At 35.7% G+C, this 18,089-nt stretch overlaps 1 protein-coding gene across 1 annotated transcript in view; it reads right to left on the bottom strand.

The window, feature by feature from the left end:
* WDR70 (WD repeat domain 70) overlaps positions 1-18,089 on the bottom strand; it is a 340,948-nt gene that overhangs the window by 157,693 nt on the left and 165,166 nt on the right. Inside the window, exon 10 of the mRNA XM_020995972.2 lies at positions 4,850-5,024. Coding sequence (XP_020851631.1) covers positions 4,850-5,024 — 175 coding nt within the window. The remainder of the gene's footprint in view (positions 1-4,849; positions 5,025-18,089) is intronic.

The raw sequence follows: 18,089 nt of genomic DNA on the forward strand, positions 1-18,089 counted from the left end.
TAAGTTGTTTTGAAAAATAACTATACTTTAGTAACTGACTCACTCTTCACCATATTATCAAGAACACAAGACATATTTCTATTTAGTTGGATAATACTGCACTAGAATAGAATATATGCTCCTTGAAGGCAACAAATGTGTTGCTTTTGTATTTGTATACCTAGTAAGCAGCACATGGTAGACACTTAATAAATATTTGTTGATAAGTTATTAATAGTTCAGCCACTCTCAATTGTTAAAAATGCTATTAGCATAACATATGCTTGTCTTTTAAAGCACTTCACCTCAAAAATAAAATGTGCTGGGACATATGTTACTAGCCTTGCTGAGCACATTATCTGAGGTTTTTTTTTTAAATGAATATGTCAAAATGATAGACTTTTGCCATCAAAACACAAGAAATAAACTCAAGCAAACTACCTCTTTTAAGAAGGAGTGGTCCTTTTAGAGCTCTTTTAGAGAATTTATCATCTGTGGGCAAAGCTCTATTTCTTAGAGAAATTCTATTCTACTCAACTGACTACACTGTATGACTAGATCCAACATGAATACTATAGATACACACTGGTTTTAAATACTTACACCTAAATAACACAAAAATAAATTATCTACTAGCATAACTTGTTTTCTTGGCTGATGCATGGGAAAAAACTGCCATGTTAATTCTCCTAAGTCTTTTATGTTTCATTTTTAGTCAGTGTTTCCCTGAAGATTTATTATTGTCAAAGTACTGAGCAAATAGTGAATTTCTTTGTTTTTTTCAGGAATGTATTTTCAAATCAAATTGTATTTCTTCTTAGAAATTTCTGCTCCAAGTTTTACTTTTCTTCTTCATGTATGCATACATGCATGCCAGCGAAAAAAAATTAACATGATGAAAGGAATATGTGCTTTATTTAAATATGTGACACTGGAAGAAACAAAACTTAAATGACAGGCATGAAAATTCCTCCCGATTATACAGTATTAGAATCATAGGATTTTATAGCTGGAAGGTACCTTAGATCATAGTAATATGACTTTCTATGCCAATGCTTCTTAAACTGTGGGTCATCACCCCACATGGGGTTGTGAAAAATTTGGCAACAGTAAAAGGCTTCTGAACATGCAACAACCAAAAATTAATTAATTTAATTGTAAAATTTTAATTAATTTAATTTCAAAATACAAATGTGTAATGAATCCGAGGTGTTTCTGGCAGTGCTCGCTTGTGTTGCAAGGTGTGACTTCACTGCAGCCTTGGTTCTGAACACAAAGCATGTGCACTCTGCACCGCACATGCTGTCATGCCATGCAACACCAACAAACACTGCTCAAATGCAAAAAAGGGTCACGAGAAGAAAAAATTTAAGAAGCCCTGCATTAGGCTACTTTTATGGCTAAATGTACACATGTAGCCACCACAGAAGATGGAAGAGCACTGGAGCAGTGTGATGCTCCCAAAGAACACTCAAGATGGAATCGGGCTGCTTTCTCCTGGTTTGCCATTTACTGCCTATGTTACCTTGGCAGACATTTAAAAAACTGTTTTGGGTCTGAATTTCCTTTCTCATCTGCAAAATGAATAGGTTAGATGAGATGAACTCTAAGGTCCCTTCTAGCTCTAAATTTGTGAGGCTAAGAGCATATGAAAGAGGATGTGTAATAAGAGGCCCAGGGTTTCTGAGAACCAATGCAAAAATTGTAAATACATCCCAACATGAAAGCTACAGCTTGGCCCATTTATAATAGAGTAGCTTTGTTTAATAAAAATATTTAATAGGATGATTTTGAACTTCATCGAAGTTTTAAGTTGGAAAAAGAAAACAAGCAACCTAGGAACTCTTCAGAAAGATTAGACAAAGTCTGTTTTTCTTAGGGTAAGGAAAAGTGGGGGGGGGAGGGGGGGCCCACAATGACCATGTCCAAAATACTTTTGGTATTTTCTGTTTGTCAGCTATTTTTATTTCTGTTTTTATCTCTACTATAAACTCCATAAAACTTTTTAACAGCACAGAGATTTGAGAACCCCTAGAAAGTGTAAACTTTGTTTTAACAGAACAATAAATTTTTCAGTGACTGGCTTTCATCGTTTGTATGTGCTGTTCATTTAAACATAGTACTAAAATATTAAACTTTCTTCTGCAGCTTTAAGAGTATTTAATACATTTGGTGTTTGACATATACATCTGCCTTTTCCTGGGAACCTGAAAATGCACTTGATCAGCATACCAACAGGTGTTTATAAGAATACATAGAGAGAGATGATTAATAATTATCTTAAAATATGTCCTAGTACCACATACTGTTGGTGTCATCCGCAATTCCCAAGATAGGCTTATTAGTCCATGATAGATCATATAAAATTAAGTCATTCATCTATACATTATGAATATACCAGAATGGAAGCATTGCCATCACTGTAGACAGAGATTTCTGCAAAGTATTTTTACTATTTGACTTCACTTCTATATAGTCACAAAGAAATAATTCATCACATGCAATTAATTATCCTACCATGACAAGTTTTATAACATGATGAAATGAAAAGAAATCTTCCAATATCACTTAGTCCACCTGCTTCCAGATAGGGTGCATGTATTTATAAAGAAATATACATATTAAGTATAAGGTAATAAGCAGAAGGCATTGGTAGCTGAAGAGATTGGTAGTTTTTAACTAAAGTTTGGTGAATAAAATTTAAAATCACTTTTAACTGAATGCCAATATAGATAGCACTTTTAAATCATCAGCTTTTACCATAGGTAGCATTTCATTTTTCTTTTTTCTTCTTTTTTTTGTTTGCAAGGCATTTGGGGTTAAGTGACTTGACTAGAATCACACAGCAACTAAGTGTCAAGTGTCTGAGGCCAGATTTGAACTCAGGTCCTCCTGACTCCAGGGCTGGTGCTCTATCCACTATGCCACCTCACTGCCCCTGGCATCATCTCATTTTAATGAATGATATTTAAGATTCAATCAAAAAAACATTTTGAGTGCCTAGTTTGAAAGAAGATTATAATCCACTCTTCTGCAATAGCCCATTGTTAGTCCATGTGAATGATAAATTAAGGGAGAAATTCTGTATAAAGGATGTACAAGGCATGGTCCTTGTCCTTTACATGAATGAACTTACATAAAATGTCTTTTTTCTAGATGATGCCATGAACACTGACTGTAGCTTGCATGTATATGTGGCAGAAAGATGAAAACAAAATATCAGCAGTTTTCAAACTACACACATGTGAATGTTATCCTCTGGTTAATATCTATGGAAATGATGCAAAAGTCTTTTAAGAAGTATCTGTAGCAACAAAGTAACCATTTACAGGTAAAATGCAGACAGGCAGCAGGTACTGTCAGACAAGCAATGGAAGAAGATAGGAATTTGAATCCTGGCTTCAACAATGACAAGCTGTGTGACTTGAGGAAAATTCTTTAACTTTTGTGAGTCTTATTTCTCATCTTCAAAATGGAGATAATACTTACCCCACAGTGTGGCTGTGAGAATACAATGAGATAATGAATATAAAACTGCTTTGTAACCATAAAATGCTATTTTAATGTATGCTGGTATTATCAGAATCACATATGTCTTGGTCCAAAAGGGCAGCTCTATTCTTTATGGCTTAATAAATTTGATCTGGCATTTTAGAGTTTAATAAATTTGATCTGGTATTGAAAATAAGACAAAAATTTGGGCACTGGATAAAGTTTTCAGCTTTCAGAGTTTTACATTTAAATAACAGCCTCTGAAATGTTGCATGTCAGCTGTACTGATTTTTTCCAAAGAACGAATATTTTCTTTGCTGCACTTTAACAAAGAAATTAATCAGTTGCAAAAATTTTTCATTTTCTTGTCTCTCACTTGCTGTGATATACTTCATCTTTACAGTATCCTTGAATAAAAATAAATACCACAACAGATGATCCTACCCTTCATGCCCATCTTCTAATCTAGCTCTCCCCCAACTTCCCTCATCCTCTGTGATGCCCCTAAATCCTAACTCCCATCTCCTGGTGTCTTCTTTTATTGTATCTCATTTCTCCTACCCAGCCCCACACATACCCATCCCACATCACTCCCAAACCTGTACTCCATTTTACTTCTAACCCTATCCCCACATGGCCTGCTCAGTTCCCATAGCTCAAATTCTCTCCCTTCCTCTTCAGGCCTTACTACTATAAGGATCAGTCTCTAGACTATGCCACATCCAGCAAAGCAGGGTTAGAACACAGAGCTTAATTCATCACCCTAGGGTTGAAAGAAGCTCCACTGACTACACACAGGTGTAAGCACTGTCCCCAAACCACTGGAGCATCTGTACAATCTCCCTCTCTACATGGACATGCGCTGCTTCCCAACATGGGATCTGCAGCTCTCGATTCTCTTTGGAAGATGGCTTACTTTCAATCACTTCTAGTTCTCTTAAAAGTCCAAGGCACTGTGGCAAGCAGGCCAAGATTATTCATATAATTATAAAAATAAGAATGGAAAAATATAACTCTTTAATAATTTTGGGTATTCCATCAATAAAAACAGGAATATTTTTAAGTATACTTTTTAATGCTCTGCTAAGTCATGCCATAAAATTTGTCATATTTCTGTCTTTCAAAATCTAATTGAATCCAAGAACTTCAAAGTGCTTTTCTAAATCTGTTAAAATGCTTTATTGTTTATAAATGGTGGTTGGAAAGTTTGTCGAAATGCTGTTTACTGTGAAAGGTCCAATGTTTGATCAAGGTAACAGAGATTTCAATTTAAACTAAACTCAGGAAATTCACCTTCATAACATTTAACATTGTGTTTGTCTTATTAAAGTTGTGATCTTTAAAAAAAAAAAAAGGAGATTTAAATGTCCTTACTTACACTCATATTTCTGTCCCAGATCTGGATGCTTCCATCCTGACAGCCAGCTGCAATGAGCTTCCCATCTCTACTGTATGTACAAGTGGTTGGAATTACTTTTTTTCCCTGAACTGTTCTTGGTTTAAACACACTCTTGTGCTTCTTATCATTGTCCACATCCCACGTTCGCACAGTCCTGAAAATGGACAAAAGAATTTACAAAAGAATTGAGCACAGAAAAAGGAGAAGTTCACATATACTACTCAGAAAACTTTTAAACAGTGAATCTGACGTTTTATTTAAAAAACAAAAGTAAATGTGCAAAGGTGGAAAGGAGTTACTTTATTTAGAAAGTAAAACTGTGTGAATATCATTATGCTGTTCTCAGTCCACTGACAAACAGTTTAAGATTGACTGCAACTCCAATGTGTTTCCAAGGTACTTTATAGTTTATTTAACTGATTCCTGAACATTCAGTTCATTGCCTTTCTGATTAACAAAAGATGGATTTCTAATCTTATTTGCCTGCCTTTTATCTCTTGTCTATTAGCTCCATGAAAGGTATAACATGCAAAAAGACAATACCTGAAGTAGGCCTGTACTGATTTATTCCTTCCTAGTATGGCCATATAGCAGAGAATGAGAATGATGAAGATGATGAAGATAATGATAGGAATAATATTAATAATAACAGCAGCTTGAATTTATATAGCACTTTAATGTTCGTGAAACTCTTTAAACTTACTATCTCCTTTTATCCTTACAACAACCCTGGAAGGTAGGTGCTATTATGATCCGCATATTTTTAGAGTCAAGGGGCAAACAGAAGTTAATCGATTTGCCCAGGTCACACAGTTAGCAAGAGTTTGAGGACAGGTTTGAAGTCAGGTCTTCCTGACTCCAGGTCCAGTGCTCTACCCACTGTGCAACCTAGCTAACTACATCAGTCTTGTCTATAAACTGGGCCAATAACATTTATGAGATGCTTTCTTTGAAATCTTCAGTTGAAAGGCCCCTCATAAGTATTACTATTTGGCTTCCTGAAAAGCTAAAATAACACTAAAACACCAAAACTAACATTTAAGAACCTCAGAATATCTACAGCACATCTATGTCACTGGTATACAAATCAAGTGGGCAGATTATCAAAATTGGGGTGGGAAGGGTGAACTGCTAGTCTTGCAAATTCATGTGTAAAATAAGAATTCAAATAGAGTTTGCTGGTGACTAACTGCAGTGTGATTTCACTGCTCTGAATCCCTGAATCAGTGCCCAAAAAATAGATGGTAAAGTGTGAGGCCATTAGGTGTCTGTCAAAACATTTTATGTTGAAGTGCACATATTTTGAAAGCTGGAATGAAATCTGGTCTTATAAAATTAAAACGTTCATAAACAAAGATTTAAAAATAGAAGTATGATCTGCCCAGGCCTTTCTGGCCACAAAATTAAAACATGGAAAAGACAGGAACAAGATACAGGTGGAATCATTGCACTGCCCCACGCACAAATGTTTTCTGTCTTAAAGTTTTGAGTTCTTTCCAGAAAAAAATTCAAAAAACTTCTGGCGGCATCTATTGCCTAAAAGCATCTCAGCTTTTGGCAGAAGTCAAGGAAAGCATTAATTTTGTATGGAAATCACTTAAGAACTAGTGGTTTAATTTTTCTCCAAAGACTACACAAATAATTTTAGTGAGGTAAGAAACTAAAATTCACTGCCTCCTCTAGCATAACAAATGCAACCGAGAAAGCCCACCAAAAGGACTAAATACTAATGAGCAAATGAAAACTATTTGAAGTCAGAGGGCCGAGATTCAAATCAAATAGGTTATTACTACCTCTAAGGCCTCAGGTAAGTTACCTCCTTTGTGCTTCAGTTTCCTCATAATATAAGGGGGATAAACTGGATGATATATAAGGCCTTTCCATCTCTAGAGCATATGATTAGTTCCAATGGGAAAATAGTTCAACCTTCTGTCATGGCCCATACACAGAACTGCTGGTAAAGTCAAACTGCTCTGAAGTTCCTTTATATTGCATGCCTCTCATGATTATCAAGATGGTGAGGAATTCACCATACAACCCCAACTCAAAAAGAAATATTGTTGCCTCAATAATCCATAAAAGATAAGACAGAATAGAACAAGTTCCAATCTAATGTTTAGAAATTTGTTCATTTTTTTGATTTTGGCGCAAAGATCCTCAGATATCCAATCAGGGCCTTTCAAGCCTTATAAAAATATAAAGAGAATTAGGATAAAAAATTAGAACTTGATGAAGGATCTAGATATTATACATGCATTTAATGATTTATTAAATCCTTTAAAAAGATTAATAATTAACAGTCCCTGGGGAAGAATTTATCAAAGAAACAGGTGAAGAACATTGATAAAAAAAATCAAGTAAAAGAGGAAGATTTTCTGATTTCAAATTTTTATGCCAACTTCCCCTTTTCTTTTCAAGGACCTGTGATTTTACAATGTGGGGGCTCTCCTTCATGAACACAGAGAAACTTCTCATGAGTTGCTGCTATTAAAGAAATTCATCTCCTGATAGCCAACCTGGTGATGAACCTCTCCAACATGTTCTGCGAAGTTTGGACTCAGTCAAGGGGCTGTACTTGGGGACCTAAAGGGCTACATGTGGCCTAGAGGCCACAGGTTCCTCACCCCTTCTTCTGGGGATGGTATTCCTTTTCTGGGGCCTGCCAGAGTACACCCGAGAATGGTCGAGATGGTCTTCAAGAATCCAAGGCCAACACCACCTCTATGTCACAAGAGACATAAAAATGGGTCCATGACAGTCCACCAATTTTCCTATCTCTATACAAAAATCACACAATGTCAGAATATCCTGATTCTATGATCCATATTTCTCCACAGAGCTGACAAAAAAGGCATGAAAGACTTCCTCCAAGGTATCACTAAAAGTTAGGTAAACTATAGCTACAAGACTCTCCTGATATGTCAGCCTAGTAATCCCATCCAAAAAAAGGAAATCAAATTCTTACTTGGATAAAAATTGTTCTTAATACAGCATTGTTGACTTGATCACAGCTTCCTTTTCTAGATGCTCACAAACTATCCTTTTGATCATATCTTCTAATAAACTGGTAGGAATCAAAATCAAGCACATTGTCTTATGGTCTGCAGATTCCACTCTCTTCTCTTATTTGAAAAAGAGTAAAGATTTCCCTTTCTCCAGTCTTGCAGTATTCCATGATCTTTCAAAAATCACTTACAGTATATCAGCAGCAATCGCATCTGCCAGTTCCTTCTATACCAAATGGGTCTGGTGATCCTGACCTTTCCTTACAAATGTCAAAATACATATGATCTATGTTAGGAATTGGAGTCAAAGACTGTGCTGTATAGTTTTATGCTTTGCTGATCATCTCAGAAGTGTGACCTCAGAAGATCAAATTAACACTTTTCTAATAACATTTGAGACACTTGCTACGGTCATTGAGATGTTTTACTTCTTAAAAGCTTGTTCACAAGCACAGATAGGACCATTAGCATTAGCAATTAGCTATGAAACATCAGTGAACATGTAAAGAAAATACCCGCATAGCATATGCTCAATTTTTTTTTGTTGATGGTCATAAGTAAGAGTAAGTATATGGTTTTAATAAATGATGCTGGAATTGGATTTATATACATTACCTCATTTACTCCTCATAATAACCCTACCTAGGACTTTGCATAGTCAAACAATCTACAAAGTGACAACAAATATCACAAATTATACCAACTTAGCTAAGAAAAAAGTAAAAGAGTGGATAGGAGATACCCTTGAAGATTTCTAAGTGAAAATAGCAAATGCTGCTTGGTAAGACAAACAGATTGTGGACAGGTGAGGTCCTTAGTAAGAGCCTAGTAGGCTTGTTCAGGTCCTGGGGCCATTCTGGTGAATCAAATTTCCCCTGGAGACAAGAAGGCAAACACGCAGTCACCCCTTATGTCCAGCAACCTGAGCCATAACTCCATAAATGACAAGAAAGGAGCTAGAGGAATGAAGAAATGAGGGAACACTATTTTCTGGATGAATTATGTCCACAGCTACTTTCTATTATTATATTATTCATGCCTTTGAAATACGAAGTACAGAAGAAAAAGAACTGAATACTTTCTCTTCAAAACATGTAATTTACTACAGAATATCAATCAATTAACAAACATTTATTAAATGTCTACTATGGACCAGACACTGTGCTAAGCGCTGGGGGTACAAAAAAAGGGCAAAAGACAGTCCTTAACCTCAAGAAGCTTACGATCTAACGGAGGAGACAACAAACAAATAAATATATACAAAGAAGCTCTATACAGGAAAAACAGGAAATAATTTTTTTAAAAGGAGGCTCCTGAAATTAAGAGGGGTTGTGGAAGGCTTCCTGTAGAATGCGGGATTTTAGTTCAGACTTAAAAGAAGCCAAGAAGGGCGGGAGTTTAAGCGGAGGAGGGAGAGCACTTCAGGCATGGGTGACCAGTCAAAGGGAATGCCTGGAGCTGGGAAATATAGAGTCTTGTTTGTGGAGCAGCGAGAAGGCCAGCATCACTGGATGAGACTCTTGGGGAACAGAGGAGTAAGGTACAAGAAGTTTGGAATGGTAGGAGGGGGCTAGGTTATGAAGGGCTTTGAGTGCCAAACAAGCCATGCTGCAGTTGATTCTGGAGGCAACAGGGAGCCACTGGAGCTTATTGAGCAGGAGAGTGACATGATCAGACTTGAGCTTTAGGAAAATCATTTTAGTGACTAAATGGAGGATGGATGGGATTGAGGAGAGATCTGAGGCAGGCAGGGCCTGCACCAGGGTAGGGGCAGTGACAGAGGAGAGAAGGGAGCATATCGGAGAGATGTTGCAAAAGTTAAAATGAGAGATCTTGGCAACAGCTTGGACATAAGCGTTTGAGAGATAGTGAAGAACCCAGGATGACTCGCATGTTATGAAGTGACATGCACATGATGGCATATTGTTTTTTATGAGTAATTGAAATAAAAATAAACAGCAACCATAAATGGGGAAATAAAGTATCTATTCTGTAATTCTGATAAATATATAATACAGGTTTTGTTTCTATTAAGCATAAATGTACATTTTACAAATGCAAACTATTTTAAGCAGAGTTATGTATTTTTGACTTTTATCCATACCTGGCTAGCTGCAGATTAGTATTTTACCACAGATGAAAATATTTGGAATTTCAATACAAAATTGTCACTTACATAATCTAGATTTGTATGCATTTCTACAACTTAAAATTGTATTAATAGGCAGGTACCAAAAATACAAAAAAGGATTTTGGCTCTAAATATTTTTTTTAAAGAGATCTTCCCAAATAATGGAGCTATCCAAAAATGAAATAAACTGCTTGTTTGGGAATAAGTTCCCCATTGCTAGAAGTGTTCAATTTAACAAAATACAAATATTCAATTTAATGACCCTTTTTTAAGTATCTATGATGTGCCATGCACAAAGACAAAAACAAAACAAGCCCTTGACGTGAAGAGTTTATTGAAGGGAAACAACGTGTACGTCACAAATAAAATGTAAAACATATACAACATAATTTTCTCGGGGAAGGTACTAACAGTGTGGTTATGAGGGGGTTCCTTGTAAAAGGTGGAGGAAGCCAGGGATTCCATGAGTCAGGGAAATGAGGAGAGAGTCGTTGCATGTCTAGGAGACACCCTGTGCAAAAAACACGGAGGAAAGAGATGGCAACTCCTGTATGGGGAAGAGCAAAACAACCAGTCTGGCTGAAAAGTAAGCCTACAACAGAGATGTGTAACATGCAACAAGCCTGGAAAGCCAAGCCAGAGCAAGACTGTGAAGGGCTTTAAAAGTCAAATGGGAGTTTGGTTTTTACCCTAAAGGCATGAGGGAGCCCTTGGAGCTTCTTGGACAGAAGAATGGCATAGTCAGACCTGTGTGCAGCATGGATTAGCGAGAAGAGAGACCTGAGGCACAGAAATCACTTAGGAAGCTACTCCAATAGTCTAGGCTAGAGGTGATGAGGGCCTGAACTAAGTGCTAACTACTGTGAGTGGCTAGCAGTGGCTAATAGATGCTAGAGATGTTGTGGAGAACAAAAAAACAAGCAAAAAAGATTTTTAAAACTGACTGGATATGAAAGGCGAGGGAGAAGGAATTTTTGAGGATGATTCTGACATGATGAAACTTGGTGACTAGAAGGATGATGGTATCCTCAAAAGAAATAAGCAAATTAGGAAAAGAAGGGGGAAAGGAGAAGAGTTTTATAGAGTTTGATATGCCTACAAGGAGTCTAGCTGAAAATGTCCAATAGGCAGCTGGGGATACAGGACTAGAGATCAGGGAACTAGGGCTAGGGCTAGATGAGGGAGTGAGTCATGGAGAGTTTTTAGGTGAATCCATGGGAATTGATGAAATCATCAATACAGAATACAAAGAGGGAAAGACAAGATGGCACAAGACTGAGAAAGCACTTACTGAGAATCCTGCAGAAGAGATACATGCTTCCAAACAGGGGTTTGGAATGAATGACCTCTAAGATTCCTTTCAATTGGGAGATGCTACTGAGAAGTTCTTTTTTTCTACAATCAATCATTTGATTCTTCAATCTATGCAGACAGGTACAATGGGTCAGGGGTGGACAACTCCAGAGAACAAAGGGCATGAATCTCCTCCACATGATGCACTCTTCCTTTATGTGCCGGCTGTTGAATTTTGAAATATTTTTATTACACACAGGAGCAAAAAAGAAACATGTGAATTTGGCCTTCAAAAAAAAAAAAAAAGGAAAATGTAAAAGAAATGCCAAGTTGCTCATAAATAATTGTTTAGAACAATTTATGACCCAACTGCATGAATATGCTATTACTGTATGATCTTTTTGCATAAAGCTATAAAAGTGAATTCATGCATGAGTTAGGCTGTCTAGTGAGTTGATTACAGTTAGGGAGAACAGGGTAAGACTGATGAAATAAGTCCTCAATAAATCAGGATCTCATATCTTTATCCTGTCCCATGAGGGTTCATTTGGGTCTTTTAGGAAAATTTCTCACTGGACACTGAAGTTATAATCTAGCTTTCTGAGAAATTACTATATTGAAGGATCATAGGATCAGAGTATGTTAATTTTTCCTCACTCTCCAGTGAAATTCAGTCAAATAACTTTTAAACAGTAGAGTCCACATCTGCAAAGCAGATTCTATTTTTTTTTCTTTTAAAGTGCCAAAGAGTGATTCAAAACAAAGTTGAAAATGAGATAAATACTCTTTTGGAGAGGCAATGGGAAGGTTGCATGAGGATTGAGAAGTTAATGTTTCATCAAGCAAAATAATGAGGTTAGTATTAAATTCAAAATTTACCAGAAAAGTAGCATATTTTTAAATATTTCTCATTAAAATCTTTTGACAGCAGAATGCTTCCAAGAAGAAAAGAATGTCAACACTAGAGCATATACTGCATAAACTAGAGATCACGCAGTTCAATCCTCTCAATACACAGACAGGGAAATTGAGGCCCAGAAGGTGACATTTAACCACAGTCACACAAAAAATTAATAGCAGGGCAAAGACAAGAAATTGCATCTCCTATTAAGAGGCCCAAAGTTCTATGCATAATGATATGCTATCTTTACTCAAAGGATCATCTGTAAAGATTAAGGAATAATGAAATCCAACAACTTGAGGATGAACTCAGAAAACTGAACTCATACTACGTTCAAATAGGGACAAATGGGATAATCAATTGCTATCCATGTACAACGTATTTATCTTACATGTTATAGAGTATTGTATGTCTGTGTGTGTATATATATGCACATACATATCTTCACGTTTACATATGTGTATTACTATATATGTATATATGCATATACATATCTTTTGCAGGAAGTACATTATCTACAGTTTAGCATCCTGCGGCCCACTAAAATGAAAAGTCATGATAACCAATACAGACAACTTTTGACAACAAAATTAAATTATTTTTACCTATGAAACATTAGATTAAAAATGATGATAATAATAAAAATAATAATGATGATAAAAATAACAATTTTTCTCCTTAGGAGAAAAATATTCCTATGTTTTAGGTTATCTTTAAAGCTACTAGGAAATAAAGTTAAATATTATTTATATCTTCCATACTCTTTAGTGTTAAATTGTTTTGCATATTAGATTACAGGGTACTGTGATTCTAGAGGCAAATAAAATAGTAATAACTGTTCAAAAATGAATTTTTCATTTGAAACTCTCGTTGTTCCATTATATAGCCCTTTCCTCATAGAAGTTGTCAAGCAGACAGCACAAATGTTATGAACCCTACATGGAAGGAGGAAGAGCAGGAGGAAACCTGATTCTAAGTCCCAGGCACTTTCCACTGCCCTATACATCACTACCTCTCATCAAGATTATAAAGGAGGAAGAACTTTTTTTTTTAAGATTTAGTCTTATTTTTATAGGTGTCATCTATTTTTACATCACATACATTTCCAAGTGTATCTTTACTCATTCTCCTATCTAACAAATCATCCTTTGTAACAAATAGTTTAAAAGAAACAGGAAAAAAAAGTAGTTCTGCAAAATCAACCAACACACTCAACAGGTCTGAGAAGTATATGTAATATTCCACACCCATAATTCCCAAATCTGCAATGAAGAGAGGGTAGTATATTTTCTCAACATTCATTTAGGACCAAACTTGGTAATTCTAAACAATGTTAAGTTTCATTTTTAGTGTTATTTCCACTTAACATTACTAAAATTATTCTGAATGTTGTTTTCCTTGTACTCTCGAAATTCTTCACACTTATTACATCCAATGTAGTAACATATGCCATAATTTCTATAGCCACTCCCAGTGGCTCAAAAATATTGACTTTGTTTCCAGTTCTATGTTACCACCAGAAATGTTGTCATGAATATTTTGATATATATGGGGCCTTTAATTCTGTGTTTGAGGCTTTGGAGTATATGACTTGCAATGAGATTTCTGGGTCAAACAGCATGTATATTTTATTCCAAATTTCTGGAAAAACACAATTTCAAAGTATATTGTACAAGTAAAGTATTATCATTATGCCACCTCACATCTACCCTTGAACTATCTTTTATAACTTCATTGATCTAGAGCTGAAAATGACCTTGTAAGTACATCTAGCTGGATCCTCTCCCCTTCAATTCTTTTTTTATTTTTACAGATGAGGAAACTAAGGCCCAGAGAAGTTAAGTCATTTGCCCAAGGTCACATGGAATAAGTGTCACAGGTCAAGATGTCCAAAATGCTGTCGGTGATGTGGGACTGGGGTGCAGGAGAATAAGGTTGCCATTAGAAATCTGAAAGTCATTAAAATAACCTGTGAAATGATGAGATCACAAAGTTAGGCAGTATAAAGGGAAAAGAAAAGAGAACCCAGGACGCAGTCTTTGGGGATGCCCAGAACCTTGAGGTGACATGAACGAAGATCCGGCAAAGGAAAGAGGGGAGGAGCATTTGGAAAGGTAGAAGGAAAACCAGAACAGAAAAATGTCATAAACACCTAGAAAGAAGAGATTATCCAGGAGGAAAATCCATAGGTAGAGTAACCAGCAACATAAATGTCAAATACGTAGAATAGTATTACCTGTGTGTTTATTTATGTCCAGTATTTTACAACACTTAATATAAAAGGTTCAGTTACTGTTAACTGAGTAGACCATTCTTTTGACTATAGTGCCAGATACACGGATCACAAGTTAGTTGAGGACAGCTGTCATTTATTTATGGGAACTGTAATTCACTTCATGTGAAGGCACCCAGGAGAATACTTTAAGGAGGTAAGTGATAGAAAGAAAGTTTCTTTATGTACCAAAAATAAACTGAGCAGCATTTTTTTGTGAAAGAAAGTGGGTAACAACTAAGTGGTTTAACAGTGACTTAATGAAACAGTAGATAGTTCAGTGTACCTAGACTCAGGAAGACCTGAGTTCAGATGTAGCCTCAGAAACTTACTAGATCCATGACCTTGGACAATGCACCTAAGTCAACCTTAGTTTCTTTATCTGCAAAATTGTGATAATAGTAGCACCTACCCTCCTGGGTTATTCTGAGGATAAAATGAATATTTGTAAAATGATTTCCAGAACCTAAAGTGCTATATAAATGTTATTATTAACAAACTTTTGTAGCAGTAACAATAGCTAACATTTATATAAAGCTTACCAAGTGTGCTAACTGCTTTACAATTATCTCATTTAATCCTCAAAACAACCCTAAGAAGCAGGTACTATTATTCTCTTAATTTTGCAGATGGAGAAACCAAGACAGACTTAAGTGACTTGTCCAAGGTCACAGAGCTAGTAAGGTTCTAAAGTTATATTTAAATTCAGGCCTTCCTAATTCAAGGCCTGGAGCTCTATCTACTGCACCATCTAGCTGCCTCTAGAACATGAAAATAATGCAGTATCACTGTACTATAAGAAGCAATGAATATGAGACAAATATGAGGTGATTTAGGACAAAGAAATATGAACCAGAAGAATTATATACACAATGATTACAGTAGTGTAAATGAAAACAATATTAAAAAGTAATTGAACTAAGATTAAAGGCCAACACCAGTTACCAAAGATAAGTAATGAAACACATCACCCTCCATAAATGGGGATTAAACTATCAGATGTAACTGCTGTGGTATACTTCACTTAACTATTTTTCTTTTTGACAAAGGAGAGTTGTATTGGTTGGAGAGGGAGGGAGAAAGCTTGACATCAGGAAATGTCAGTGGTACTTAAAAAAAAAGCCACTAATAAAACTTAAAAAAAAAAAAGAGCACCTCACCTAGCTTTTACCTGATTTCCAAGATTCCTCACTTTAAGTAAAAATAATGAATAGGGAAATTTTAGAATTGATCCAGAAGTGAGGACCAAAATTTATCTCCAATAAAAATGATCAATCTTCGCATAAATTCTCTTACATATTCAATATCCAAGTAAAGTAGACAATTTTCATCAAAATAATTTAAATGTTTTATATACCTGGGGTCCAGTGAAATCTCATATTTGCAATCTTTTTTTTTTGGGGGGGGAATGTGAGGCAATCAGGATTAAGTGACTTGCCCAGAGTCATACAGCTAGTATATGTCAAGTGTCTGAGGCCACATTTGAACTCAGGTCCTCCTGACTCCAAGGCCAGAGCTCTATCCACTGTGCCACCTAGTTGCGCCTCATATTTGCATCTTAAAAGATACCATTATGTTTAAACTTTGGAAATAGGTTGTGGTGTATAATCTTACTTCCACAGTATATAAGGTATCATTTTGTCAAGAAAAACTAAATTATCTGGCTAATTCAGAAGTAATGAATTTGTATTACTATTAAGGAAAAGGATCTAAATATTTGGACTTTGAGTCATTTGTTCACTGAGTCAACAGAATGACATTTCTTGAGTTTTAGAATTAAAAAAAATAATAATTGACATTCAAAACTCTTCTAAACATCCTCCTTTCTTGTTTGATTATAGACAGAAGGTGGCTATGCCAGTAAAGTGCAAACTCTGAAAGTCCTTTGGAAAGATTTCGTCATGGCTATTACCCAAGGGACAGTCTAGCTAAGTTCAGAAATTTAGTTACAGGTTCACTGCAGGATGATGAGTTTTGTGGTCACAGCAATTCTAGAATACTGTCTGCAATATTAGAGAAGAGCTCCTGAGTCTATGCAGGACTATCCATACCAACAAAAATCACAGATCATTGAAATATAGTAGTTTAAAGGTCTTCAGCTTGGAAACTATGAATGTAATAGAACACTGTGGAGATGGCCCAGCATCTTCAGTCTTTTGGAGGAATGTATACATGAGCACATGTATGTGTACATTCAATAATGTAACTCCTGGATTTCAGTAGTCAACATTTTAAAAAGGTTAAAACTATAAATCCACAATCATGGTTATACTGCAACAGATAACAGATAATGTTTACTTGCCACTGGAAGATGGGCAAGTCTCTTAACCAATTCTGAATCTGTTTCCTCCTTTATGGAATAAGGATAATACCATTATTATTTGCCTTATAAGGTTGTAGTAAAGATCAAATGAGATATGAGATAAAGCATGTGAAATACCTTATAAACCTTTAAATATTATATAAACACAAGCTATTTTTATTCCTGAGGAATGTAAATAATCTGTTATTTCTAAATTGATTTGTCCTTCATTGGTAGCACTAAAAATATGAAAGATAGCTTTAAGACTACAATATGTTCAGAGCCAGCCAAATGGAAATGCATTGCTGTCGTGTGTGGAGCACATGGGACACCAAAGCGGTTGTACTATTTGCCAAATACAGAAAGAAAAAAAATGTTTAATGTAAGCCAAAGAAGCTTTCCATAGTTATCTGGCAATACAGCTTCTAAATAAACTATCTTAATTCAATTCACATGTGCAAGGGTGGATACTTTAAAGCAGGATGTGTTTAAGAAAAAACATTAAGCCAATTCATTAGGTAGATAAAAAGCATAAACCAGTACCTAGTGGGGAGGGGTAGGGAGGAAATCACACAAACATAAGTATCAAGAATAAGCAGCATGGTACAATGGATAAAGAGAGCAAAACCTGAAATCAAAAGACAGTATTCCAAAAACTTCATCAGACTTACTTAATCATGGGCCTAACTTAATCTATACTAGCCTCATCTCCCTCATCTGTCAGATGGGGTAAAAATACTTGCACTAACAGTACAGACAGTATTAACGCGGGGAAAGCACTTTCCAAGCCTGAAATCACTATTTTAATGTGATTTTATTATTATTATTATTATTATTGTAGGAGAGGATCAATTGAGCCACTCAATGTAAATGACAATTAATGAATTACCACATCCCACTTCAAAGTAAATGCTATTCTAATAATATAGCAATACCTTTACCAGGCTAGAATATTACTACTTTTTTTTAATCTAATCTAGAGCTCTTATTTATTTATTTGTTTGTTTGTTTGTTTTGGTCTAGGCAATGGGGTTAAGTGACTTGCCCAGGGTCACACAGCTAGTGTTATGTGTCTGAGGCCAGATATACACTCAGGTCCTCCTGACACCAGGGCCGGTGCTCTATTTACTGTGCCACCTAGCTGCACCTGGAATACTTCTTCATTGAAATAATTAATCACAGGGCAGAGGTTGTTAAATCATTTTGGTATCATGGGAGTATCTGGCAGTCTGGTGAATTCCTTTTCAGAATATTTTTAAACACATGAAATTAAATAATTTAGGATTACAAAGGAAACCCATTATATGAAAATATA

Source organism: Phascolarctos cinereus, unplaced genomic scaffold, assembly GCF_003287225.1.
Source record: "Phascolarctos cinereus isolate Bilbo 61053 unplaced genomic scaffold, phaCin_HiC Scaffold_4;HRSCAF=312, whole genome shotgun sequence".
In the NCBI taxonomy this organism is placed as follows: Eukaryota; Metazoa; Chordata; class Mammalia; order Diprotodontia; family Phascolarctidae; genus Phascolarctos; species Phascolarctos cinereus.